At 35.2% G+C, this 27,208-nt stretch overlaps 3 protein-coding genes across 4 annotated transcripts; 1 reads left to right on the forward strand and 2 right to left on the reverse strand.

Moving 5' to 3' along the window:
• Positions 1-1,483: 1,483 nt before the first annotated feature.
• On the reverse strand, positions 1,484-6,774 carry gja1b (gap junction protein alpha 1b). Its single transcript, NM_131038.1, is given in 2 exon segments — positions 1,484-4,237; positions 6,680-6,774. A coding segment is annotated over 1 exon segment (1,146 nt). The 5' UTR covers positions 4,222-4,237; positions 6,680-6,774; the 3' UTR covers positions 1,484-3,075.
• Positions 6,775-7,849: 1,075 nt separating this feature from the next.
• gja13.2 (gap junction protein alpha 13.2) lies at positions 7,850-15,694 on the reverse strand. Of its 2 annotated transcripts, XR_012395638.1 has the most exons (3): positions 15,474-15,694; positions 9,342-11,461; positions 7,850-9,155 (listed from the first exon to the last, which is right to left on the reverse strand). XR_012395638.1 is itself a non-coding variant. In NM_001030210.2 (2 exons), exon 2 carries the CDS (start codon positions 11,430-11,432, stop codon positions 10,599-10,601), a length of 834 nt encoding a protein of 277 aa, NP_001025381.2. In that variant the 5' UTR covers positions 11,433-11,461; positions 15,474-15,681; the 3' UTR covers positions 10,257-10,598. The 2 variants fall into 2 exon arrangements, 1 of the variants encoding a protein (NP_001025381.2); NM_001030210.2 differs by lacking the exon at positions 7,850-9,155 and having other exon boundaries at positions 10,257-11,461; positions 15,474-15,681.
• A 7,991-nt stretch (positions 15,695-23,685) lies between these two features.
• gja12.2 (gap junction protein alpha 12.2) lies at positions 23,686-27,135 on the forward strand. Its single transcript, XM_005170194.6, has 2 exons — positions 23,686-23,789; positions 26,263-27,135. The coding sequence occupies exon 2, from the start codon at positions 26,275-26,277 to the stop codon at positions 27,016-27,018; it is 744 nt and encodes a 247-aa protein (XP_005170251.1). The 5' UTR covers positions 23,686-23,789; positions 26,263-26,274; the 3' UTR covers positions 27,019-27,135.
• Positions 27,136-27,208: the final 73 nt, after the last annotated feature.

Consider the following 27,208-nt stretch of genomic DNA (forward strand, 5'->3'; position numbering starts at 1 on the left):
TTGAAAATGAGTACTTTTATCATATTTCTCAGTGAATATGGGTAATATATAATGGTGCATTTGAACATAACAGATTTATTAAACAGATATATATTCATTAAAACAATATTTTATTCGCAGAACATCTTTAGAAATTGAAAGATAATACATTTAAATGCATGCAAACTACAACATTTCAACAAAATTGTATATATTTTTTGCTTCTCTTGATTTCTGCTATTTTAACCGACTAAACTAATGTATATGCACAAATATAATATTGTAAGCTTCCTATAGAAAATATTAATTTAAATGAGAATTTGTGAGGGGTGTACTCTTATATGCTGAGCACTGTATACATACATACGAAGTCCATAAACATTGCTCAGCATATATAAGTACACCCCTCACAAATCTATCTTTTAAGTTCATATTTTTAATAGGAAGCTCTACAATATTATATTAGTGCATATACATTAGATTAGTCAGCACTGAAGCCAAATCTGGAGCTTATCTAACAAAATAACCTACGATAGTGGTCCAGAAACGATTCTTAATGTTATAGAAAAATATTAAATACTATTATAAAAAGAGGAAAAATCAAGAGAAGCAAGAAAATTTAAAAATTTAGTTAAATTTTTGTAGGTTGCAATAATTTTTGCATTATTTTGCTAGAATTTTATTGTGTTATCTCTCAGCTTCTAAACATGTTTCGTGTTTGAATAAATATATCTGTTTAATCAATCTGTTTTGTTCAAATGCACCAATATTACCCATATTCACTGAGAAATTGATAAAAAAATATTCATTTTCAAAATGGGGTGTACTCAATATTGCTGAGCAATGTACATACAGAAGGCTTCATTGCCTTTTTTTTGCACTAGCAGATCCCTTTATCTTTTCTGATGAATAACTGCAGAATTTATCAGTTTAGCCTCTGTTATGTGCAATAGCACTGTGTGATAAATCTGGTTTAAAAAGATCTGCATTAATTAGCACTAGATCAAAGTCTCCTTTTTTACGTTCTTTTGCTCTAGCCACATGTGGTCCACAGACTCGGCCCAGGCATATGGTTTTATTTAGCTTTGTGGAAAGGTTAAATAGGAAACTTGGATAAGAGAAAAGGCACTGAATCTTTTTATATGATGAAATTTTGAAAGTTTCTGGGGCATTTTAAAACATACATGTAAAAACTTATCAGTCTTTTGGTTTGCGAGTCGGTCTTGGCGTAGATGGATTTTGGCCGTTACACTGCGTTTGTCTCTATTGCCTGTTTAAACACAGTGGTTTGTGTAGGGCTAATTCTCTTGGATAAAACGCCTGCACCAGACTCCTTTAGATACTGGCACCAGACAAATTGCAGTGCTTTTTTTTCTTTTTGACCGTGAGCCTCTGGTTGGGTGTAAACATAAATACAGAAATGAGTAAGTGTATATTAGAAACACAGTTTGAGCACTGGTGTGGGCATTTAAAAGATCATGACTGAGACACACAAATACAAAAATGACAAAGAAAAAATCTTTATTGGTTAAATTGCTTTTTCACAGATTTGATTAATGTCCGTTTTTGTTTGTGATTGCTCGGTTTTTCCACTGTCATGCACACGGTACGACAGCGGATTCCCATTACATCAGTTTAAACCCAAATTTGCACTATTCACCAGATGCACAATCTTGCCTTAGCCACTCAACATCTCAAACCCAAGGATTATGTGAGAGCACTGTTAAAGTGTAGTGATTTTTACGCCTCGTAGTGTGATGTAAAATAAATTAGTTACGTGCATAACAGAGAACTTTTCGTCATTTTTTTGCATCAAATAACACCCTAGCCAAAATCTCAGTGCAAACACCATTGTAGCTGAAAAATCCATGAGCCTCTGCAAATGAGTACCAATATACTATGATGCACAATTTGAAGAATCAAAACAAGGAATGTCCATAATGAAATTTCATCTACTAGTGTTTGGTAGTTGTGGAGCTACGCTGGCATATATCTCTTAATATAACTGACTAAATATTAGTCCAGCTCTAAAAAAGCAGTCTTCTAAAAAAACCTCACATTTGTGACATTAGCTTGATTTACAGTACTAAGTCTCTATCTCTCAAGCAGCAACGATTACATTGAGTTAAAAAGGTCATTCACTCCAAAGGTAAGACGTTAATTTCTATTCATTCTAATAAAAAAAAAAACTAAATCATTCTGTCTGCCCTCCAAAAATAAAGGAAAATAAGAAATAAAAAAGAGAACAAAAATAAAGCCTTTCTCTCTCATACTATTCAGTAAAAATCAAGATGCAGAAAAAAGAAAGAATCAAGCCGTGTAAGTTACAGCAGCTCAGTCCACATATAAGACATTTCCGTTTCATACCACCACCCAAAATACAACAAATATCATCGAATAACAAAAACCAACACCACATAAATTCAAAGTTTATCAGGAAAATGACAGTCCACTGTGATTAATAACAAAAAAAAAAAAAAACACATTTGCTGATGAACGTATTGCTGGAATTTGGATTATTGTCAATAAATATGCACTTGGATGGTATTAATTGTGTAGACATGACCTTGAGTAGTAGTCAATCTTTATCTAGTGGTGGATATCATGTTAATCTTTATGAATAAATAAATATTAATTCATGACTGTGAACACCCTGTTGGATTTGAGATCATGCGAACGATTGACGTTATAACCGGGATCGACTGTAGGGGGGGTTAGAACACAAATCTACACAAACTGTAGGAGTGCAAAGTGTTAAAGTGGAATCATTGTGTGGCATTTCAACAAGCACAACAAAAATCAATCACATCGCCAAGGTCTGTTCTGGTGGGCTGAGTTGAGAGACGTGGCAAGTTCAGTGCCGTTCGTCCCGGACGAGCCCCCTTGACTGTTCGGTAGTTAGGGCATGTTAGCTCTGCTAGTTTCAACATCATTGTTAATGAATAGTACCTCCAGCAGTGTGAGTAATTTTATGTCTCTGTATCGACTAGAGTCTAGAGTGAGGAACTTGCGAGGATTCAGCCTCGCCTCCTCGTTACAGGAGATGAGCATGTCTCATTGCCTGTGTCAGTCCTCTAGCGTTGGGATGTGGCATGGCTAGACGTCCAGGTCATCAGGCCTCGCTCGACTGCTCATGCGGCTGCTGGCACGGCTGCACGGCCGTGCATCTATCAACGCCAATGGCTGCAACTCATGCCCTGGCGTCAGTTTCTTGTGCTCATGTGTATCATCAGGGTAGTCGAAGGCTTGTGCATGTGAATTGGAGATGGTGCTGCCATTCTGGCCCAAGCGATTCTGTTCTGTGCTGTAGTTGGCCCAATTCTGCTCATTAGCCTGCTTGTTGTAATTGCGGCAAGAGTTGGTCCTTTCGCCGGTGGCCAGTTTGTAGCCTGGAGGTGACATTGGTGAGAGCGGTGCAGTTGGTGAGGAGCAACCATTGTAGTACGCGTATTTGGTCGTAGACAGTTCCTTCGGCGTGGGGCTCAAAGTGCCAGTGGGAAACTGTGTGTTTTGTCGGCTTTTGACGCGGTCCTTGATTCGTTTGAAGAGCACGTAGAAGAGCTCGATGATGTTGAGCAAAAGCGAGAAGAGCGAAACCACTAGCATGAAGATGATGAAGATGGTCTTCTCGGTGGGCCGAGAAAGGAAACAGTCCACCCTATGAGGGCAAGGCGTGCGTTCGCATGTGTACACGGCAGAGAGGCTGAAGCCGTAGAGGTACCATTGGATGACCAGGAAGACCACCTCACAGATGGACTTGAAAATGATGCTGAAGATGTAGGTGCGCAGCAGGCTACCCTTCATCTTCACCTTGCCGTGCTCCTCTAGGCCATGCTTAAACTTCTTGAGCTCGATTTTCTTGAGATGGAGCTCAACGTCGCCGCCGTCGTTCTGCACGGCCTTCAGCTCCTCTTCTTTACGGTTGAGTTTCTCCTCCTTTCGCATCAGGTAGAAGACATGCGCCAGGTACAGGAGCGTCGGCGTGGACACGAAGATGATCTGAAGCACCCAGAAGCGCACGTGCGAGATGGGGAACGATTTGTCATAGCAGACATTCTCGCAACCAGGCTGCTGGGTATTGCACTTGAAAGCTGACTGCTCGTCACCCCAGGCCGATTCCACTGCTGTTCCCAGAACAAGGATCCGGAAGATGAAGAGCACAGAGAGCCAGACCTTCCCTCCGGCCGTGGAGTAGGCCTGCACCTTGTCAAGAAGCCTTCCCAACGCACTCCAGTCACCCATCTTGAGGGAGTTCTAGCTGAAAATAGAAAGCTCATATGTAATCAAATGTATTTAGACACTTTGGTGACACTTGAATATGTCTTAATGTCACTGTATTAGATGCACACTATCAAAGTGACAAATAATACTTCACATTATTTTCTTTTAACCAAACAGTCCATCACTTTTACTGCATTTATGAAAACAGTTCCCCTTCAAGTTCATGCTACTATAATATAAAGTCATATACATATATTAGTTACTTGGCTTTTTTTGAAAAGTTGTAGTGATTATGTAATGCAAAGATGACATTTAAACACGTTGAAGTGTGGCTTATGTGTCCATAAACTTTTTTTTTTAATCTGAGGTCACTGTAGGCACATAATGAAAGTGTTAGTTTCAGCACCTGCTGAGGATGTTATTATGAAAATAATCATGAAAGCTGACCTCAGGATTATCATAATATAAACTACACCTGGTCTCGGATAACAAACATGTGGCTCCCACAAGTAGGGGTTAAGTTTTAGGTTGTAAAGATAACTGCCAGAACTGGCTTTTGCTTAGTGAATTAAACATTCACAAATAAAAGCTAGCATGATAGTTTTTTTTACAGCAAGTGAGTCATCATCCATTGATTAAAAAGATCTTAAATACCATTAAAAAACATTGCCAAGCATAGGACATTGCTTGACTAGGGATTTTAAAGACCCTTGTTTATTCAGCAAGATGTCCTCCAGATATTTCAGAGATGTTTAAATACAGAAAATACCATTCGCTTCAAATCTGAATTGGGAAGCAAGTCTTTGATTAATTTCCCAGTGCAGCATGGAAAGTCAAATATCATAAGGAACTGTTTAAGAAGTTCTAAAGAACTGCCTGTTTCATGTGGTGCAGGCATGAAGAAGAGCATCTCTTCAATATCCTGGACAATTTGTGGGTCTCGTGGCACTAATAAAAAGTTTGAATGGGGTATGTGGAATGTATTTAGCATAATTACAGTGCTAAAATCTGTAAGTGGGGAAAGAAAACAAGCACAATGCGATAAATATTTTTTATTCTTGTTTAGACAATAAGTGGGAAGTAATTACAGTTGTTTTTTCTGTGCTACATTTGACTAAATCTTTGATTTGTTGTTAGGCTGTAAAATAAAGTATAAAACAATGTTGGTCCAACCTTATATTAGGTGGACTTAACTTTTAGCTGAAGCACAATGTACTTTTGTGTTCATATTGTATTGCATAACACTATTGAGGTGGAATACGGGTAAGGTTAGGGAAAGGTTTGGTGATATAGGTAGGTTTAAGAATGGGTTAAGATGTAAGGAATGTGTTAAATAACTAAAAACAAATTACATAATTAATTACATGCAGTTAATTGAAAAAATATAAGTACTATTGTGGATGCTTATAAACCTTGTGTTTCTATCTGTGGAACCTAGCATGACATATACGATGAATTTTTGTTAATTTCTTTGTCTTGCGTGGAAAAGTACAGCAGGTCTGTAATGTAACCTTGAAGAACTGATATAAGCGGGAGAAAGCCATCCCTTAGTCACACTCTGCAGTGAACCTGTGTTTCTGCATGACTGTCTGACCCTCTTGGAAGAGAATAAAATCATCTTCAAATATAATTGGACATGTTTGTGTCCTACTAAGTGATGGAATTTTAATATTGCCACAACACTATGTTAATACATGAGTGTACACAATAGGTGTATCAAGGGATTAGTTTATATGTAAGCACATAGTAGTTAAAGCCACTTAATGTGACACCAAATTGTTTGTTACATTTATTCAAACATAAACTGAAAGGGAAAAAATGTTATTACATTGATTACAAAAATAATGTTGAAATGATTGAGAATTGCAGGTTAAAGTTTGCTATAATAAAGCAGAGTTACATGAAATGAAGGTCTTAACAGCGCCTCCTCACGACACATAAATATCCTTTTTCCGAAAAACAAAGTTGTATTAGAATTGTTTAAAATAGGAAGAAAAACATTTATATTACATCTTATACGATAAGAAAAATTTATTGTTCTAATTGTTTCCAGTATTTTTAATTTGTGACTTCTATTGAGGCTGTTTTTTCTTCATAAATTTCTCCCAAAAACAAAAAGTTATTCCATTTTTGTTTTAATTAACTTCATGCCTTTTAAATTAGTTTATTAATCTACCGACTGTGTCTCCTGCAATATTAGACGTGAATAATAAAGGCTCATTCTAAAATATGATAGCATAATTTACGTTTTGACAAAAAGTAAATAGCAAATATGAATCATATCATGGCGATTAATAGAATTGTGAACGTGTAAACTCATTGAAGCGTTGTGTAAAAGTTACGATTTACCATGAAAATGGCATATAAATCTTTGCAATTATTAAAAAAGTATATTTCCACCGTTTAGCTCTGTATATTATTGTCTTGAAGCAAGAAGAAAAAAAGTTTTGAAAAGTTGTAAGACTGTGTAAAAACTTACCTGGAAAGAAGTAAAGAGTGGAGAGCCCTGTAGGGACTTACTCCGTCGCCTCTGAAGTTCAGTCACCAAATCCAAGTACGCGACTATGGAGAAACTGAAGCACACTTGTCAAACTTTCCCTGCTTATAAGAGAGTCAGAGGGAAGAAAGTGGAAAGCAGACGCACAAAGTTTGGCGAAGTCACATGACTAGCGACGTCACGAGAGTTTTTTGGGTCCTCCTTGTAGCCTAAACTCGCTCACTTGATCCTCCGGTTTACCAAACGCTTCTCTCGAAAACGTCATGAAACTGTCGAGAATTTTGTTAGTTATGTCATATAATAAATCTAAATAGGAAAACAATTTGGTGGCTGCACTGTCGCCTCACGGCAAGAAGGTCGCTGGTTCGATTCTGTGACATTTCTGCGTGGAGTTTGCAGGTTCTCCCCGTGTTCGTTTGGGTTTCCTCCACAATCCAAAGACATTCGGTACAGGTGAATTGAATAAACTGAATTGGCCCTGTATGCGTGAATGAGTGTGTGGATGTTTCGCTGTACTGGGTAACAGCTGGAAGGGCATCCGCTGCGTAAAACATGCTGGAAGTTTGTAGTTCATTCCGCTCTGGCGAGCCCTGATGAATAAAGGGACTAAGCCAAAGGAAAATTACTGAATGAAAGAAAACAAGTTGTAACCTATAGGCTACAATGGCAAGTCTGACTTTAAAACTGAAAAGGTTGAGTGGTATTAGAATTGTATAAGACAAGATTATGATTTTCTGAAATTAGCAAGTAAGCCTATAGCCTACTGATCTTTGTGAGGCATTCATAGACCGTATGCCCCATTTCATCCATAGACTTTCATAAAAGGGGTTGATCCACTTGAAAAGTCAATTACTAGCCTATATATATATATATATATATATATATATATATATATATATATATATATATATATATATATATATATATATATATATATTGAAGTTTTACTTAAAACTGTCAAACAACACAAAATTATGGACAATTTTTTTTTACTTTTTTATCCCCCTTAAATGTTAACAACTGTATATGCACGCAGGTATTATTTGAGTAGGCTATGTGGTGTGTGTGTTTCTTTCTGTCGGTCTTACTATAGCACCTGATATTTCTCATCTTCTTTATGAAAAAGTTGTTACGTATTCATTTTCATTTACGTTTGTCTTTGTTGTCAAATTTTTATTAGAACAAAGCATATTTAAACACACATATTTCATTAAATGCCACTGAAATGCTTTTGAGACAAACAAAAATGAGTAAATCACTGGCCTTGTAGAGACAGGAGTTCGGTTTAGCGAGTGCAACTCAAGCAGTTGTACCGCCATCTTGTGTTCAGTTAGCGAGCCTTACAGTTGACAACATTGATTAAACACACTGGAGCCATTCCAGCGTTATGGATGTAACATTTGCAGTAAAAAAAATCTTAAAACATAAATACAAAAAACCTATATATTAACATTACATTGAAACATTTGTTAATATTTTGCAAAACAACGAACCACAGAGTTATGGGATCAGAAAAATATCTATCTGTTAACATGCTTAATATTTTAAATTAGGAAAGTAGACATGCAAGCCCGTAGCCAGGTAGTTCGGGTAGTTCAAAAGACTCACCCCTCATTGACAAAAGTCCAGAATTTGTCCCATGCATATGACTGCTATGGCATCATAAATAGTGAAAATAACCCATCGAAAAAGGTTTGAAGACCAAGTGGAATCCTCTGTCGGCTGTCGCTTCAGTTTGACTTTATTCATTAATTCATTTTCTTGTCGGCTTTATTAAGCTGGGGTCACCACAGCGGAATGAACCGCCAACTTATCCAGCATATATTTACGCAGCGGATGCCCTTCCAGCTGCAACCCATCTCTGGGAAACATCCACACACACACTCATACACTACGGACAATTTAGCCTATCCAATTCAACTATATCACATGTCTTTGGACTGTGGGGGAAACCGGAGCACCCAGAGGAAACCCACGCAAACGCAAGGAGAACATGCTAACTCCACACAGAAACGCCAACTGAGCCGAGGTTCGACCCAGCGACCTTCTTGCTGTGTGGCGACAGCACTACCTACTGCGCCACTGCTTCGCCCCTAGTGTGACTTTAGCTAATTAGTTTTAGCCAGTTGCACAAAATAATTTTTCATGAGTCCAACATCCAGATGTGCAAGACAGCATGCAATCTGATGAAGTGAGGTCATCTTTTGCTACTGTATTGTTTTTAAAGAGAGAAAAAATATTACAAGTAACTTGTATACTACTGTAAATCTTGGAACAAAAAATGACCAATGAAAAGGTGTGAAGCACAAAAAGCAACCGATATTAAAATGAATTTGAATACTATTTTGGCTATTGTTGTTATCCATGTACTTTTTTTTTTTTTTTTTTGGTTAAGCTGAAAAAAAGAACAGCTTAAACCAGCCTTGGCTGGTTGGCTGCTTTTAGTTGGTTGACCAGCCTGGTTTAAGAGGGGTTTTGGCCATTTCCAGGCTGGTTTCCAGCCATTTACAGCCTGGTCTGGAAAATGACTTGCTAAATCCAGCTAAAACCAGCTTGACCAGCCTGGTTTAAGCTGAACATGGCTGGTTTTGGCATTTTGCCAAAACCTCTCTAAAACCAGGCTGGTCGACAAGTTAAAACCAGCCAATTAGCCTAGGCTGATTTCAGCTTTCAGTCTTTTTCAGTAGGGCGACAATCTATTTTAGCTAAAGTAGTGCTTAAAATGTTGCTAAAATGCATTATTCAATATTAAATAGTAGCCTAAATGTGGCCTACAACTGCAAAATGGTCCACTTTTTGAGTAAAAATGAACCACCCCTGGCCTGACATGAGTTATGAATGAGATCAAAAAAGTATGCAAGTTTACAGTTTACGTGCTTTGTAGAAATTGTAAACAAATGTGAAATTGCCACTTTTGTGACTTTGGTAAATCAAGTATTCCAAAACAGGAGAATGTAGTTGACCTTTTGTAGATTTAAAGAAGGCATTTAATACAATAATTCATAATATATTGCTGAATAAATTAGAAAGGTGTGGAACTAGAGGAGTAGTCTTGGATTGAATAAGCAGTTATTTAAAAAATAGGCAACACTATTGAAATTGGCAACCATAAATCTTCACACCTAAATGTAAAATGTGGCATACCGCAAGGTTCAGTTTTTGGTCCAATATTGTTTATAATTTACAATAATGATATGTGTAAGATATCAGAGTTCTTTAAGTTTATTTAATTTGTGGATGATACAAGTATCTGTCACTTTATTTTGATGGTCGGTTTGTTGAATTTAAGTTACATTGCATCTACATGCCAACTAGTTCTCATAAATGTAGACTGTTTGGTTGGGATTAATGTAAGTTGTCATACTTGCAAAGTTTCTTATAATCAGTTAAATGTCTGTTGAAGGAGCATATCAACAGATATTAAGCAAACAGTCTAATACTCAAGTGGACAATCAAAATAAACTGTTAAGAAATACTAGCCTACACAAAAGGATTTCACTATTTTGGTGAAAAACTTAATTTTGTTTTATGGCAAGGTTGAAAATGGAATCGTTAAATGTTTTACAACGTAAAGTATAATTATTTATTTGTGTCCCCCTAGCATGCGCTGATTGGTTTAAACCAATCTTTTTCATGAATTAATGATGAAAACTCAAAGATGTCACATTTTACCGTTACAGACATCTAGTCTCAACCCTGGAATTCAAACAAGGATCTCATGGCTGTGACGTAGCTTCAAAATTTATTTTCAAACTGAATTTTCTTGAAATATCACGAAAGCTACTAATTTTCACTTTTTTTGTGTGAAATAAATGTGTCCTAATAATGCTTTTGGCAATGTGGGACACATATATGACTGTCAATATCTAAAAAAGAATGTGTTTTGGTGTTTCGTGACCCTTTAAGCCTCAGGTTTGGCTGCGTCCAGACTGCCTTTTCTTTGACTCCACTTGTTCTGAAAGGCCACATTAAACTCATTATGCCTCATCCCATTCATAGACTCGAGTTCTGTTGTGAAATGTCCCGGATAACGAGATTCACCATTATACATTGCTTGTCTACACTTCTTACTTCTCCGACTGATCCTCCTACAAAGCAAATAAAATATCTCCAGAACATTTAAGGCCAGAGACACGCAAGCCACCACCAGCATGAAGATAATGAAGATGCTTTTCTCCGTGGGTCTGGACACGAAACACTCAGCCCTCATACAGGGTGACCTTTCACAGATGAACTTGTGGTCAATGATGAATCCAAACAGATAATACTGTCCGACGATGAAGGCCACCTCTAAAATGATCTTAATGAACAGTTGCGTCAAGTAGCTACCCAACATACTTCCTTTAATTTCGACCTTTCCGTTTTCGTCAGTGTATTTCGGCGACTTTGCCATGGGATTGCTTTTGAGAAGTTCTCTCTGTTTGTTCTCCTGGTGGATGATGTGCACCACGTGCCCCAGATACACTAAAGTTGGAGTGGAAATGAAGATGATTTGCATGACCCAGAAGCGGATGTGCGAAATGGGGAACTGCCAGTCGTAGCACAGGTTATCGCAGCCAGGGGTGTTGGTGTTGCACACTAAGTTGGATCTTTCGTCGCCCCAAACATTCTCGGCTCCTGCTCCCAACACCAAGATGCGGAAGATGAATAGGACGCTCATCCATATCTTCCCGATGACAGTGGAGTGAGACTGTACTTTGTCCAGTAAGGCTGAGAGAAACCCCCAGTCTCCCATAACTGGCCGCTCAGTTGGTCAGGACTTTGCTAAACAGGAGATAATAGTGAATTATTGATATTTAGTTACTGTCAGAAAACATGATTGAAACTAGCATTTTGGGGTCAGTGGAGGGAACAATTTGCTGTTTGTTTAAACCAGGCTACGGATTTAAAATGAGCTGAAACTTGAATTTGTTAACATTTGTTTGCTTTTCTTTTACAGTGAATAGCTCACACTCTCAGAAAAAAATGGTACAATTTTGTACCAAAGAAGGTACAAACCCTTGTCACTGGGGCAGTACCTTTTTATGGTAGAGAATTGTACCTTAAGACAAAGAATCAAATTTGTAGCATTGCAGTTTCTACCTTTAAGGACATGATTTGTACCATGGGAAACCAAAATGTACCTTTGCTTTCTAAAACCTGCATTTTTATCAAAGGTTCAAATGTGACCCATGAAGGAAGCACCACAGTGACAAGACACTTTGCACCTTAACAGTGTCAAAAATGCTTACCAAACATGTATTTAAAAGACTTAAAGGCTTAGTTTACACTACCTATAGTTTTGTTTTGCCAGTTGTTTTGTATTATAGAACTTAATAATTCATGTTTATGAGTTTTTTTAACCCTTTGATGCACTAGATTGAAAATAGATATAGAAAAAATAAATGTAGAAGGGTCACTTTAAATCCATGTAGTGCATCAAAGGGTTAAACATATGCTTTTAAATGATGATTCTTCTTTTAATATGGAAACTATTCATAAATCACTTTGCCTTTCCAGTACTCTTTATTTTCATAGGTATTGCAATAAAGGAGTGATCCAACAGTTATGTATCTTTTTTATAAGAACAATTGTGTACCTTCTTATCAATTGTAACAAGGTACAAAACAGTATCATAAGAGGTCTTTTCTGTACTATATAAGGTACAACTTTTACAAAGGTACAAAACTGTTCCTTAAGTAACATTATTTGTACCACTGTATATATATATATTTCTGAGAGTGTAGTAGACTAGACTTTGTGAATAAACGTAAGTGTTTAATGTTCAATACACTTCAATTTCAAAAAAAGAAAAAAGCAATAAGTTAACTTAATTCCATCATATTGTCCCAACACAAATGGATTGTGTGAAACAGTGAAGTGAATAGCCTACACTGTAAAAAGCGATTCACTGAAAATGTGAGTAATTGAGTTATGTGCACAATTATACAAATTAAGTTAAGTCAACTTTGAACAGTTTCAAGTGAACAGAAATATTCCAATATTTTTTAAAGGAAAGTCAACTTGCTTTTTATTTAATACAATGGGTTTACATATTTTTATATAAGTAATCACTTTTTACAGTAGACCTTTAAAAAAACAAATTGTGAACAAAACAAAAGGTTTTACGTTCAATCCAATTAAATTTGCAAAAACTAACAAGTTAATTTGATTCCATCATGTTGTCTCAACACAAATCGATTGTGGAACCCAGCATTTTTTTTTTATAATAATTGTTTTTAAAATGAATAGCCTAGACGATTTATATACACTTTGCAAATAAACTTCAGTCTTTTATGTTCAATACACCTAATTAAAAAACAAAACAATAAGCTAACTTAATTTCATTATGATTTCCCAACACAAATCGGTTGCGTGAAACGGTGAATAGCCTACACTCTAAAAAGCGATTTGCTAAATAACCTAGTGAACGCATTGCTTCAAAATAACTAAGTAATTTAACTATGTGCACAATTATAAAAATTAAGTTAAGTCAACTTAACAGTTTGAAGTGAACAGAAATATGTATCTTTTTAAAGGAAAATCAACTTGTTATTTTTTAAGACAATGGGTTTACTCAATTTATTTGAACAATAACTTTTTACAGTAGACCTTTAAAGAACTCTTTGTGTATAAACTTAAGTGTTTTAAATTCAATTCACTTAAGTTTATAAAAACTACTAAGGTCAATAATTCCATGTTATTCCAACACAAATCGATGGTGGAACACAGCCTTTTTTTACACAGATTAGTAGACCGTTTACATTTTTTTTACACTTTGTATATAAACGTGTTTTATGTTCATTACACTTAAATAAAAATAAATAAAAAAAAAACAAACATTAAATTAACTTAATTCCATGATGTTGTGCCAACACAAATTGATTGTGTGAAACCCAATATATTTTTTACAGTGAATAGGCCCTAGACCATCAAATAAAAAACAACAATGTGAACAAAGAGCATAGAATCACGTGAATCATAAAAATGATTCTAAGTGAATAAACTATGTTCAAGGAATGAGAATTGTCACTCGTCACACATAAATTATGAAATATTTTCACTTCCCAAAAGTATGGGTTCTTTAAAGTGCTTACCCAGTGTCTTGTTCGTAAAACTTAATTCATACTCAGCAAGTGGAAAAAAAATTGTGGTTTATGTTTTTTTTTTTTTTTTTGACATCCTGTAGATATTAAAAATGACATTCTTTAAAATCATATTCAAAATATTATGTCAAGCTTTGTATTCATTCTAAAAGGATTTATAACATGTTGTGTGAGGTATCTTTGTTGATTGACTGAATAATCTGAAAGTTTTGATGACAAAATTTCTGTTTAGTATTCTTTCTAAATGTTTAGATTTGATAAAGAATACTTGATATGATTTAAAAATCCCATTCTGTCGTTCTCTCTATATATTTGTTCAATATGTAACTATCAAAATACAGCTTATTTATGTTTAGTTAATAAAAAAACATGTCAGTTATTTCAATATATTTCATATTAACGTTATAGAAGATTATCATAATAAACATAGAAGATTTTACTGTTATAATGTAACTATAAGTAAAAAAATAATCTTACAGTTTTTAGACAATTTTTTAGACAATTTGGACAAATTTAGAAAATTTACAAATTTTGGACAGGTGAAAACATTTCTTCTAATTTTAAAAGAGAATGTTTTATTTGGAGCATAAAATGACAATTAGGAAAAATAACAAAAATATTTTTGGTTTTGAAAAAAATGTTTTAGTCAAATTTTCAGAAGAATTATGAAAGTACTATTTAGTAAAATAATACATATTTTAAATCAGCAAATAAGAAAACATTTAGTAATTTTCTGGAGAGAAAAAACTATTTTATTATAATATTTTAATAACTATTATAATTATTATAACAATGTTTTTATTTAAAAAAATTGGGAAGAATTTTTATCAGACGTCTATAACCTTTTAAAAATATATGAAAACACATGCATAATAAAATCACTACATCCAGAGAAACTATCTCTATATAATTGAAGTCAAAATTTTTAACCCCTTATTTATTTTTTACCCAATATTTGTTTAATGGAGCAAAGATTTTTTCAACACATTTCTAATCATAATATTTTTAATAACTGATTTCTAATAACTGATTTATTTTATCTTTGCCATGATGACAGTAAATAAAATTAGACTAGATATTTTTCAAGACACTTCTATGCAGCTTAAAGTGACATTTAAAGGCTTAACTAGGTTAATTAGGTTAACTAGGACGGTTAGGGTAATTAGGCAAGTTATTGTACAATGATGGTTTGTTCTGTAGATTATCGAGAAAAAAAATATAGCTTAAAAGGGCTAATAATTTTGACCTTAAAATAGTTTTTAAAATTTTTAAATTGCTTTTATTCTAGCTTAAATAAAACAAATAAGACTTTCTCGAGAAGAAAAAATAATATCAGACATACTGTAAAAATTTCCTTGCTCTTTTATCTGTATTGAATAGCACCATATTACGTTTAAAATACATTTGATTTTGTCTTCTTCATTGTCTGAATATATTTGATGATAAGCTTACATTAAATAGTTCATTGTTTAAAACGTTTTAGCTTTTTAGAATAGATTTAATACAATCAACTATATATATTTTTCATATGTAGTTCTTAAATGCCTATATTTGATAGAAAAGTCAAATATATGCTGATGATTTATGAATTTAAAATGATTTAAATTCATAACTTCAACATCTGCATCTTCTTCGTTATCAAAAGTGTTTGTTATTTTATATAATATACTGAATTTACAAGATATTCTTACCTGAACAGATGAGTCCAAATGGTAATTACGCTGTTTAACTGCAAGTACTATTGAACCTGATTTTTAACAACTCATAGATATTTCAATAACCCTATTTCTTTTTTTTTTAGGTTGTTGGTATAAAGACGATCCTGTAATAAACCTTTAGTATTATTAAAACATGAAATGTCTGTCCGTTTCTGTGAGGTCACAGACTCTCAGACGGGACCTGTTGATCAATCAGTCATCTTTAGTTTTTGAGCTTTGATTTATCTGAAGAAACAGTGAAAACTCCGCCCAAATATATGATGATGAAAACCAGTTTAAACCAGACATCTTCACTTCTCTTTTTCAGTTCTTGTTAGGAACAATTAGTCATGAAATGAATCTTGTCCCAATATACGTTCACACACTGGTGAAACCTGGTTGTATCATCATTACTGGTTGTGTCACTAATAATTATGGCTTAGTGGTGAAACATGAGAGTTGATATAGGGTTGATAGAATTGAGCCTCATAAGAGACTTAAATCACTTCTGTGACCTTGAGAAGACTTGAACAGGAGTTGTTTCACAGAAATGATTCTTGCCTGTCTCTCTACAGTAAATCTGCTTTGATGTAATTAGCATGTAATAAGGGGCTATAGAAATAATGACTTGACTTGACATTTAGCAACAGTTTACTCCAGAGGAACTGACCCTGTAAAAAATATTTATTTGTTGCTAAATTGATACACAACTAAACAGTATTTTAACACTGTGAGGTATAATTGACGAATAGTAATTGACTAAATAGCTAATTAGTGATACTATCTTACATTTAAGATACATTTAATTTGATGTCTTTTACATTGTTTGAGTATATTTGATATTAAAGTTGCAAATAATAGATGGTTAAATTGGTGAAATGGATGGAAATAAAAGTCAAATATAAGGCGGTATGGTGGCTCAGTGGTTAGCACATTTCAGTGTAGAGTTTGCATGTTTTCCTTGTGGGTTTCCCCTCACAGTTCAAACATGTGCTGTAGGTGAATTTCTATTAATTAAATTGGCCGCAGTGTATGAGTGGTGTGAATTAGAGTGTGTATGGGTGTTTCCCAGTACCAGGTTGCGGCTGGAAGGACATCCGCTGTGTAAAACATATGCTGGAATAGTTGGCAGTTCATTCCTCTGTGGCAACCTCTGATAAATCAGAAACTAAGCCAAAGGAAAATAAATAAAGTCAAATGTACGCTGAATATTTATTTGTTGAAAGTGGATATAATTTTATGAGACATATTGTGGGCACTTTTTGACAGTAAAATATTGTTACAAAAGCGATTTACATTGTAATTATTCTACACTGTAAAAATAAATATATGAAAAAGTCATGACAACAAATGTTTTTACTTGTATTTTACTTTTAATGTAGTAATGTAATATTTTACATTAATGTAATATTATTAGTTTAAGTATATGTTCATGTGTTATGTAATGTAATATTTTTGTCAGTAAGCGCAGTTTGTAGATTGAGACCCCTGGTTTATGTGGTTTACAAGGACATAAAACTGTATAATGACATGAGTATGACCAAGTTGTACATTATAAATGTGGTTTACAGTGATATGCCTTGTGTCCCTGTAAATCAAAACCCGTAATTTGACTTAATGAGGTCTTTTGACATTGAATGGGGGTTAGGGTCATATAAAGGTTTTTTTTAGATCATAAAGTACATTATAACTATGGAGAGTCCCTGTAAAGCACATATACAAGTTTGTGTATTTGTGTTTCTGTGTGTGTGTGTGTGTGTGTGTGTGTGTGTGTGTGTGTGTGTGTGTGTGTATTATAGTTTTATGTATTCAGGTTTAATGATGGATAACTCATTTAAAGTTGAGGTATTAAAAGAAAAGTTCACTGCAAAAATGCTTTTCATAGATTTTCTGTCTTGTTTCCAGTCCAAATATCTAAAAATTATCAAATCAAGAAGCATTTTCTAGACTGGCAAAACATGTTGTCCATAATCTGCCAACAGATGGCAGATTATTTTGCATGTTTTAAACTTATTTTTGGCTTCTAATACTTCTTGAAACACGACTATGTTTTGCTTGTCTTGAAAATGCTTCTTGATTTTAGAATTTTTAGATATTTCGATTATTAACAAGACAAAAAAAATCCAAGAAAAACATTTTTTTGAAGTGTTACTGTGCACTGTAAAACCCAACAGTCAACTTTATCACATGAAATGAGTGTAGATAACTCCAAACTGTTCACAGCACTCATAAGGATTAGTTTTTGAACTTAAATGATTTGTTGCAATCGGTTTCCTCAAACAGTTTGAGTAACCTTAACTTCTTGGGTTTTACAGTGTAGTAAATTGTTTAAAAATGAACATTATGTATTCAAAATCAAGCTTAAAATGCAGTTTCATGTAGTAATGCTTAGATCAATCGGCCAGAGATCGTTATCAACCGATAATCACATTTAATGACTCAATCGGTACTCGGTGATCTAACTGATCTCATGAACCAATCGCAAGTGTTTGTGTTAGTTGGAGACGAGCAAAATATTTGAATGACCTTACATTTAGACATTTTTGCATGTAATTTAAGTTCTGAGTTTTTGACCATATTGCAAGTTCATTAAAGCTTAGCTGGAAAATTATGTAAATAATACGTTTTTAACATGAATATTTGATTATATAACTTCTTGTAATATACTTACTGCAATAAACAGTAGAGTAAATGCTTATTTTCTTTTAGTAAAGAAGTAATGGATTTATACTGTAGGCGTGCGTTTTAACTTCATAAAATATGTGCTCCTAACTTTTTCTCATTGAGATATGTTGAATTCCTCTCCTATCATTTGCAATGTTTCTAAATTGCATTGTTTGTCATTTTCTTTTTATCTTTTATTTTCTGTAAATCTAAAAATTTTCTTCTTACCATGACATGTTCACACCTAAATGGCTATAAGAGACACATTTAAGGGATTAACATCCTTAATTTATGATCTTAGGTAAGAAAAGATCTATTTTATGAAAAGTATCATATTTTGAGGGAAAATGTGCTTAATGCATTATAAAGCTTGAAGCGTCAGAATCGGTACTCCGTATCGGCCGATCACCATGACCGAGAATTAGTACTTGGTATCAGCTGCAAAAATTCTGATTGAAGCATCTCTAGTATTATGCATACTAGGCCAGTAGTTTGCAGTATGACTGTGAAGAAACACTGCATTGATGTTTGGTTGTTTTTTTTTAGACTAAATATGATATAAGCATGCACATGGCATCAACATTTTTTAAAATTTTTTTGCATGGAGACAATAAGGTTTTCAATTGTTTGTGCTATCAATCCTCCAAAACAAATGGAAAAAACACATTGAAAAAGATAAAATATTTTACATTTGAAAATTATTTGTAAATGCCTCTCATCTGAAACAAGCTGCATTTAATCCTTAATTGGTTAAATATGTGGAAAATGTCTACATTCTATATTTATTCTCTGCATAAAATAAAACACACTCTGACCTGGTCTAAACACTTGACACAGTTGAGCTTCAAGTAAAGCTGAGTAATCTCCCGGTGAAAAGGAGTTTTATTTCTCATGGATTGAAATTCTTGTTTAATTGTGTGTAATTGTGGGAGAGTGATTTTGCGGACGGTTCATCCTAGAAATGAACTTTTAGCCTGTCTTGAGTCTCTGAGTAATCTCTTGCTTATTAAACAGATACAACTGCATTTCATGTCATACGTAAGTTCCAAAACTGAAGGCAACAGAGGGACGAAAAACTATTTAACTGCCATGTAAACTGATGAAACGATCATTTTACAGTACATTTCTGCAGAACTACTGTTGTACTATAGATTTTAACTAAACCACATGGTTGAAAAAAATAAATATTTTTTTCAGGAGATGCAACAGAAAGGTCATCTAGTACTGACAGAAAAAAATCTTAAATATTAACCTTTAGGCAACGCATTGGCGCAGTAGGTAGTGCTGTCACCTCACAGCAAGAAGGTTGCTGGTTCGAGCCTCCGATGGGTCAGTTGGCGTTTCTGTGTGGAGTTTGGATGTTCTCCCTGCGTTTTTGTGGGTTTCCTCTGGGTGCTCCGGTTTCCCTCACAGTCCAAAGACATGTGGTACAGGTGAATTGGGTAAGCTAAATTGTCCGTAGTGTATGAGTGTGAATAAGTGTGTATGAATGTTTCCCAGAGATGGGTTGCAGCTGGAAGGGCATCCGCTGCGTAAAACATATGCTGGATAAGTTGGCAGTTCATTCCGCTGTGGTGACCCCAGCTTAATAAAAGGACTAAGCTGAAAAGAAAATGAATGAATAAATGAATGAATATTAATCTTGATAAATGGACTCTATTGTCATATATCAACTGTCATTGAAAACGAAAGCAGTGAGGACTGGGAATGACATTAGAACAGGATCATCAGATTTTTTTGACAAACTCAGTATTTTAGGGAGCATGTACTTACAAGCTTTGATAATTCATATTATCCCCCATATTATCAGATCATTATACTGTGGGCTTCAAACAGAAATTACTGTTAATGGCTATTATTGAAAGAACATTATGTGGCTAGGAATTTTAAAGAAACCTCAATTTCTGGTCAGGAAATAATGGAAAAAGGAAGTAAAGAGGCTTCCTAAGAAATCATGGTTTCAGAATAATGTTTCCATGGACTTTTGATCTCTATAAACAGATTGTTATATTCATGATCTTACAGTAAGCACATGCAAATGTTGTTTTTCTCCCTTGCCAACTTACATTTTTTCACAAAATGAAGGACTGTTTACACTAAAGCCAATCACCGTGATTGGAATGACAAAGATATCATTATAAAAATCCATCAAAGATTAACATAGATGAATGATGCACTTCAAAACTCTAACAATAACATCACAAAGAAAATATATTGCTGGATCGCCTTTCAGAATGAGAAGCTAACGTTGTATGGGTGTTTCACATGTGATGCAGAGCTTAAAGCAAAGACCTAAGCAATCAAAAATCAAGGTCAAACTACTTGGTCACTGTGAACTTTTCTCTTACGTTTGCTTTTGAAAACATTGTTGGTCAGGTTTAGGTCAGTGGTTTAAGTGAGCTGTATAATAAGCCTTGCCTTCTCATGGATGTGTTTTCGAATCGTACAACAAAATGTTCCCTAAGTCAGTGGTCCCCAACTTTTTTATCACAGCGGACTGGTCAAAGCTTGGCAATTATCAACCATCTTATTTCTCAAAGGATGACAAGCTGACAAAACATTACTGTCACTCTGATACAAGTTTTATTCATGGAATAGTTACAAAGCACTGCAGTGTTTGGCCGATCTGTGTTTGTCTGAGATGATCAGTCTTCTGAAATGTGTGTATTCCATACAAGCTTAAGCTGATCGGTCAGTTCTTGTCACGTGACTTGCGGTGCACTTGTGGCATTCATTCAACTGTGTGCATCTGGAAGGCACGAGCGTGTCATGCCACTTACGTGTGCAAGTCGGACCCCTCCATTGGAAATAACAAACATGCACAAACTCTAGAAAAGATGCGATATGCAAACGGCCCCTAAAAGACTGCCGCCATTTGCAATCTCCAGCAGTTGATCTTCATGCACAGACATGGTAGATTCACCTGATTTATTGACAATTAGTCAGTTGGCATTTCTGCCTCCTCATGTTCGCGTGGGTTTCCTCTGGGTGCTGCTGCTTCCCCCATAGTCCTAAGACATGCGATATAAGTGAATTGAATAAACTAAATTGGCCACGGTGTATGTGTGTCAATGGGTGTGTATGGATGTTTCCCAGTACTGGGCTGAAGCCGGAAGGGCATCTGCTGTGTAAAACATATATGCTATACATAATATACGGCTGGATAAGTTGGCAGTTCATTCCACTGTGGCGACCACTGATGAATAAAAGGACTAAGCTGAAGAAAAATAAATGAATGAATCTACTTTTGTAAAAATCGTAAACTATAGCTACTTCTTTAAAGTATGAAATAGACTACTTTAAATCACATCTAGCACGTAGACCGACATGGTTCAGTTGCTTCCCAAACACCAGGCTTGGATTTTAAACAGCAGACACTTCACTTCTCGTTTCTTCTAACACAAATCCCTATAACCCATTTACTGTTACCATGCATACTAAACATACACACATGTGCGCAAAATGTGACAATTGTTTTATTTTAATGGTTTGTGTCATAAAATCTATACGTAAAGGGGTAGTTCACCCAAAAATGAAAATGTATTTAATATTTAAGTGGTTATAAACCATTATGAGTTACTTTCTTCTTTTGAAAACAAAAGAACATATTTTGAAGAAAGCTGAAAACCTGTGACCATGCATAGTAGGAAAAACAAATACTGTGGAAGTCAATGGTTACAGGTTTTTAGCATTCTTCAAAATATCTTCTTTTGTGTTCAACAGATTAAAGAAATTCAAACACGTTTAAAATAAGTGAAGGATGGGTAAATGATGACAGAATGCCAGTTTTTGGGTGAACTATACCTTTAGGTCAAATGCTTATTTGGGGTGCCCACATTGTATCATTTGGTACGTGTGAGAACAACTATATTTTGTTAACTTTATAAAAATCCAAGAAAAAAAATCATGTTATCCAATTTTCTACCTTAATTATGGTGGAAAGTGTAGGAAATGGCCGTGGTGTAAGGGTATAAGTTAACAGACGTGCATGTTAACATAATAATAATAATAATAATAATAGGAGGTCACGGTGGCGTAATGGGTAGCACGATCGCCTCACAGCAAAAAGGTCACTGTTTCAAGCCCCGACTGGGTCAGTTGGCATTTCTGTGTGGAGTTTGCATGTTCTCCCCACGTGGGTTTCCTCTGAGTGCTCCGGTTTCCCCCAAAGTCCAAATACATGCGCTGTAGCTACAGTAATTGTACATAGTGTATGAGTGTGAATTAGAGTGTATGGGTGTTTCCCAGTGATAGGTTGCAGCTGGAAGGGTGAAGGTAAATTTAGTTAACTTGTTAATGAAGGTTCTGCGGTGGAACCACACCACTTTTTGTCTCCATAACCATTCACCTACTCGATAAAACTTATTTAAGGCAGACCAGCCCTTTAGCACTGTTCTTCTCCTTCTTTCGAACCCACCCTCCCTCCCTCTATTTTTTCATTTTCGATTCACAACAACACTCTTTTAACTCCTAGGTTGAATCAGGGGGTCCAATCACTCTACCAAAATATTACAGAGACGGTACCCCCACTCTGAGTCTCTGGGCATCATCGTAGGACACCCGATCAACCTGTTCACTGTTCATCCTCTTTCTTCCCTTCCCCTTCATCCCACTGTTCTCTTACAATCCCCTTCCTCCCTACAAGAAAGTCTAGCTCAAAGTGTAGTGTGGTTCATGCTATCGTGAAAAGATTGAAGAAAACAGTAAAACATTACAAAAATATATAAACAATAAAAATGCAAGGAATAAGTTGACAAGATGATCATTATAGATTTAAAGTAATGCTAAACAAATGAGTCTTAAGAAGTTTCTTAAAACAGTCCAGAGAAGGGGCATTTCTGATGCTTATGGGTAATGCAGTCTATATACTGTAGGCACAGAGTATGAGAAAGCCCCATGCTCTTAAGTTTGATACAGAGTCTCAATGTGAACATGCATATTTACATATTTGTTGGAGGAAGTTGTATTTTTATTTATCATTTTGACCACATGCTTTGTTCATATATAATCAGACATATATATTGTATAGATAAATATTACACAAATGTTATATTGAAATATTATTGTATTAATCTGTACAAATGATTATAATAATAACAGTAATCCAGCATAAAATAAACAAACATGTTTGAAATTCAGTCTATCAGATCTTTCCTGTTTAGCATTGTGTTTGCGTGACTTCAAAAAGTGCTGTCTATGGAAACCATTGTTTCATCACTTTTCTTGTGACCATGTGGGTGGTGACTTTTAACTCTTTTTTTTTTTTTTTTTTTTTGTGGTTTCATTGCAACATCTTGGGTCAATGCTGGACAATGTAAATTCTGGAGTGATGTAAATCTGTGTGTGTGTGTGTGTGTGTGTGTGTGTGTGTGTGTGTGTGTGTGTGTGTGTGTGTGTGTGTGTGTGTGTGTGTGTGTGTGTGTGTGTGTGTGTGTGTGTTTGTGTGTTTGTGTGTGAGTACGTGCTAAATGACTAAAAGTCTTCCAAAGTGTTCTTTTTTTTTTTTTGTGGGTGGACACTAAATGAAAGCTACACTTATAAAAATTACAAAACCTGTTGGACATCAGATCATGAAGAGTGAAGATCTTTTCACTTGCACCCTATTAAAGACAAAGTTTTGCAGTTTTTACTATTTGTCATCATAAGGTAAGGTTTTTTTTTCAGTTTTTCAATAAACGTAAACAAAACACAGTAATAATGCTTATTTGTATGTCTTTTTATTTAAAGAATGGATATTACAGTTTTTCTCAGTCGCTTTGATGCATTTCTCACAACACTATTTACATTTGCATAACAGCTCATGCATTTCTCAAAACAATTAGTCATTTGTGCACATCCTAGTAGCAGTTTCTCATTCCTTCCAACACACTGCAGATGCTTTTGGACAAGCATCAATTGCTTTCATACAACTCTCTGCTGTTTATAACATTATCATCTGCTTATGTCATGTCAGTTAAAATTAACTAAACCTGTAAATGCTGAATAGTCATTTCATATAAAACTAATAGTCCTCATTTCATTACTTGAGTCATTACATAAAACAATGTTGAACTAGTTGTCAAAATCTTTCCAGCATATTTTATAAAAAAATGTAAATATTTATTTTCCTGAAAATGTCTTAAAAATTGAACAGTTTCATGAATGATTTACAGACCTATGTATATTGTAGGTTCAGTTCCAATATGTTCTGCAATATTGTTTACAGTTGTGCACAGCTCAACCCAAAGGAAGTTTATGTTTGTTGTAAATAAGGGTGTGTTAATTCTTTTGCACAACGCTGTGAATAACTTAGAATTGCAAAGAGCAAATGCAGTAAAAATGGGAAACATACAGATTCAGTGTCTTGTACTCAAATACCTCACTAAATGCAGTGATGTCTAACTTTACTGTAGTTTTCAAATGGCTGTGCTAATAATATATAGTGCTGTCTTGGGCATTTTCAGGAAGTGTCACCAAAATCTGACTTTTTTGCATTGGATATATTGTACAGAGTAATTGTCATAATGAAAACATGACCAAGCCATTTGACTATCTTGTTCATAAACAATAGTGTCAGGACTTTTCATTTTGATAATACTTACAATTTGATTGACATGAATACTTGCTTTTGAGGAATGAACTATCCATTTTGAGCATGTGACATGCTTTTGCAGGTTATCAGCTAGGTTTTGCAGTTTGAACTAATTGTTTTGAGAAATGCATTAACTGTTGTGCAGAAATGCACTGGTGTTGTGAGAAACGAACCAAAGCGACTGAGAAAAACAGTAAATATTTGTTCATACATAGCTTTATTTATGATTAAAAATAAATGAAAAATACATTTCATGTGTAATATTTACTATATAGTTTACATATAAATATATGCTTATAAATATCTATATTTTATTATAGTTTATAGATGTATTTCTAAATATGTATTTATGCATTTTAACGACACATATAATAGATGGATGGATGGATGGATGGATGGATGGATGGATGGATGGATGGATGGATGGATGGATGGATGGATGGATGGATGGATGGATGGATGGATGGATGGATGGATGGATGGATGGATGGATGGATGGATGGATAGATAGATAGAGAGAGAGAGCGAGGGAGCCAACACTCTGAAACTGTGCTGCAGCTCAGTGGCCCAGACCATTCAGACCAACAACCCCCAAACACACCTCCAGGATGACCACTGGCTTGCTAAAGAGGCTGAAGGTAAAGGTGGATGGACTAGCCAAGCATGCCTCCAGACCTAAACCCCATAGAACACCTCTGGGGCATCCTGAAAAGGAAGGTGGAGGAGCACAAGTTGTCAAATGTCCACCACCTCCATAATGTTGTGATGGTGGAGTGGAAGAGAATTTCAGTGGCAACCTCTGAAGCTTTGGTCAACTCCATGCCCAAGAGAATTAAAACCGTGCTGGAAAATGATGGTGGCCAGACAAAATATTGACATTTCACATTTTCACTTAGGGGTGTACTGACTTTTGTTGGCAGGGGTTCAGCTATTATTGGCTGTATTTGTAGTTATTTTGAGAGGACAATAAATTTACATTGCTATAAACACTTTACACTGACCACTATTCATTGTGTCAAAGAGTCATTTCTGCAGTGTTGTCCTATGAAAAGATATAAATAAATATTTGCAGAAATGGGAGGGGTGTACTCACTTTTGTGACATACTGTAGATAGATAGATAGATAGATAGATAGATAGATAGATAGATAGATAGATAGATAGATAGATAGATAGATAGATAGATAGATAGATAGATAGATAGATAGATAGATAGATAGATAGATAGATAGATAGACAGATATACTGTGGATGGATGGATGGATGGATGGATGGATGGATGGATGGATGGATGGATGGATGGATGGATGAATAGATAGATAGACAGACAGCTATTATTAGCCCTCCTCTGAAATTTTAATTCCTCAAAATATTTCTCATCAGCCGTTTAACAGAGCGAGAACATTTCAAATGTATTTTGTTATTTATTTTTAAAAAGATTATGATGTTATTATGTTGGATTTTTATTGTTAAAGTAAGTGGTAATTCCTAATAATTATGTAAGTCTTCCACATCACATAGTTACCCTCTGATGTCTTCTAATTTTCAGACACTGTAAATCATGGGCGACTGGGGATTCCTCTCCAAACTTTTGGACAAAGTGCAGTCTCACTCGACCAGCATTGGAAAGGTTTGGCTGACAGTTCTGCTGATCTTCAGAATAATGGTTCTAGGTGCCGGACTGGATAAAGTCTGGGGAGACGAACAGTCCAGAATGGTCTGCAACATCAACACTCCTGGTTGCCTGAACGCCTGTTACGACCACATCTTCCCCATATCTCACATGCGATTCTGGGTGCTCCAAATCATCTTCGTGGCCACTCCGAATCTGGTCTACCTCTTTTATGTTCTGCATGTCATCCATAGAGAAAACAAACTGAGGCAGCGTTTAGAAAATCAGGCAGAGAAGCACGGTGTCAAGCTACCGAAATACACAGACGGCAATGGGAAGGTTTATTATAAAGGGAACCTTCTCGGTTGTTATATGTTTAGCCTCATTGTGACTATTTTGTTGGAGGCTGGCTTTCTTGTAGGCCAGTATTTTTTAATTGGCCTTTTGATGCCCATGCAGCTTGACTGTAATGTAGAGCCATGTCCTAGTGTTGGTCTGCATTGTTTTACGTCCCGTCCAACTGAAAAGAGCATCTTCATTGTGTTCATGCTCATTGTGGCTTGCGTGTCTTTAGCTCTGAATATTGGAGAGATTTTTTATCTGATTGGTCGCAGGAATGTGTATAAAGCAAGGACTCGTTCGAATGCTGTGGATGAGATGCACAAATTGAGCCCCACTGAAACGTTTTGCTGAGTAAAATGCAGTGTAATATTATCATCAAATTTCACTTTGGGCAGGGGTGTCCTGAAGAGTTTAGCTCTGACCCTAATCAAACACACCTGAACAAGCTAATCAAGCTCTAAAAAAGTAAGTAAGAAAGTACTAGAAACTTTCTGGCAGGTGTGTTGAAGAAAGTTGGAGCTAAACTCAGCAGGTCACCAGA

Source organism: Danio rerio, chromosome 20, assembly GCF_049306965.1.
Source record: "Danio rerio strain Tuebingen ecotype United States chromosome 20, GRCz12tu, whole genome shotgun sequence".
Classification (NCBI taxonomy): Eukaryota; Metazoa; Chordata; class Actinopteri; order Cypriniformes; family Danionidae; genus Danio; species Danio rerio.

Bases quoted from the DNA above. Each gene is read 5' to 3' on its own strand.
- gja12.2 (XM_005170194.6), top strand. From the start codon at position 26,275: ATGGGCGACTGGGGATTCCTCTCCAAACTTTTGGACAAAGTGCAGTCT.
- gja13.2 (NM_001030210.2), bottom strand. From the start codon at position 11,432: ATGGGAGACTGGGGGTTTCTCTCAGCCTTACTGGACAAAGTACAGTCT.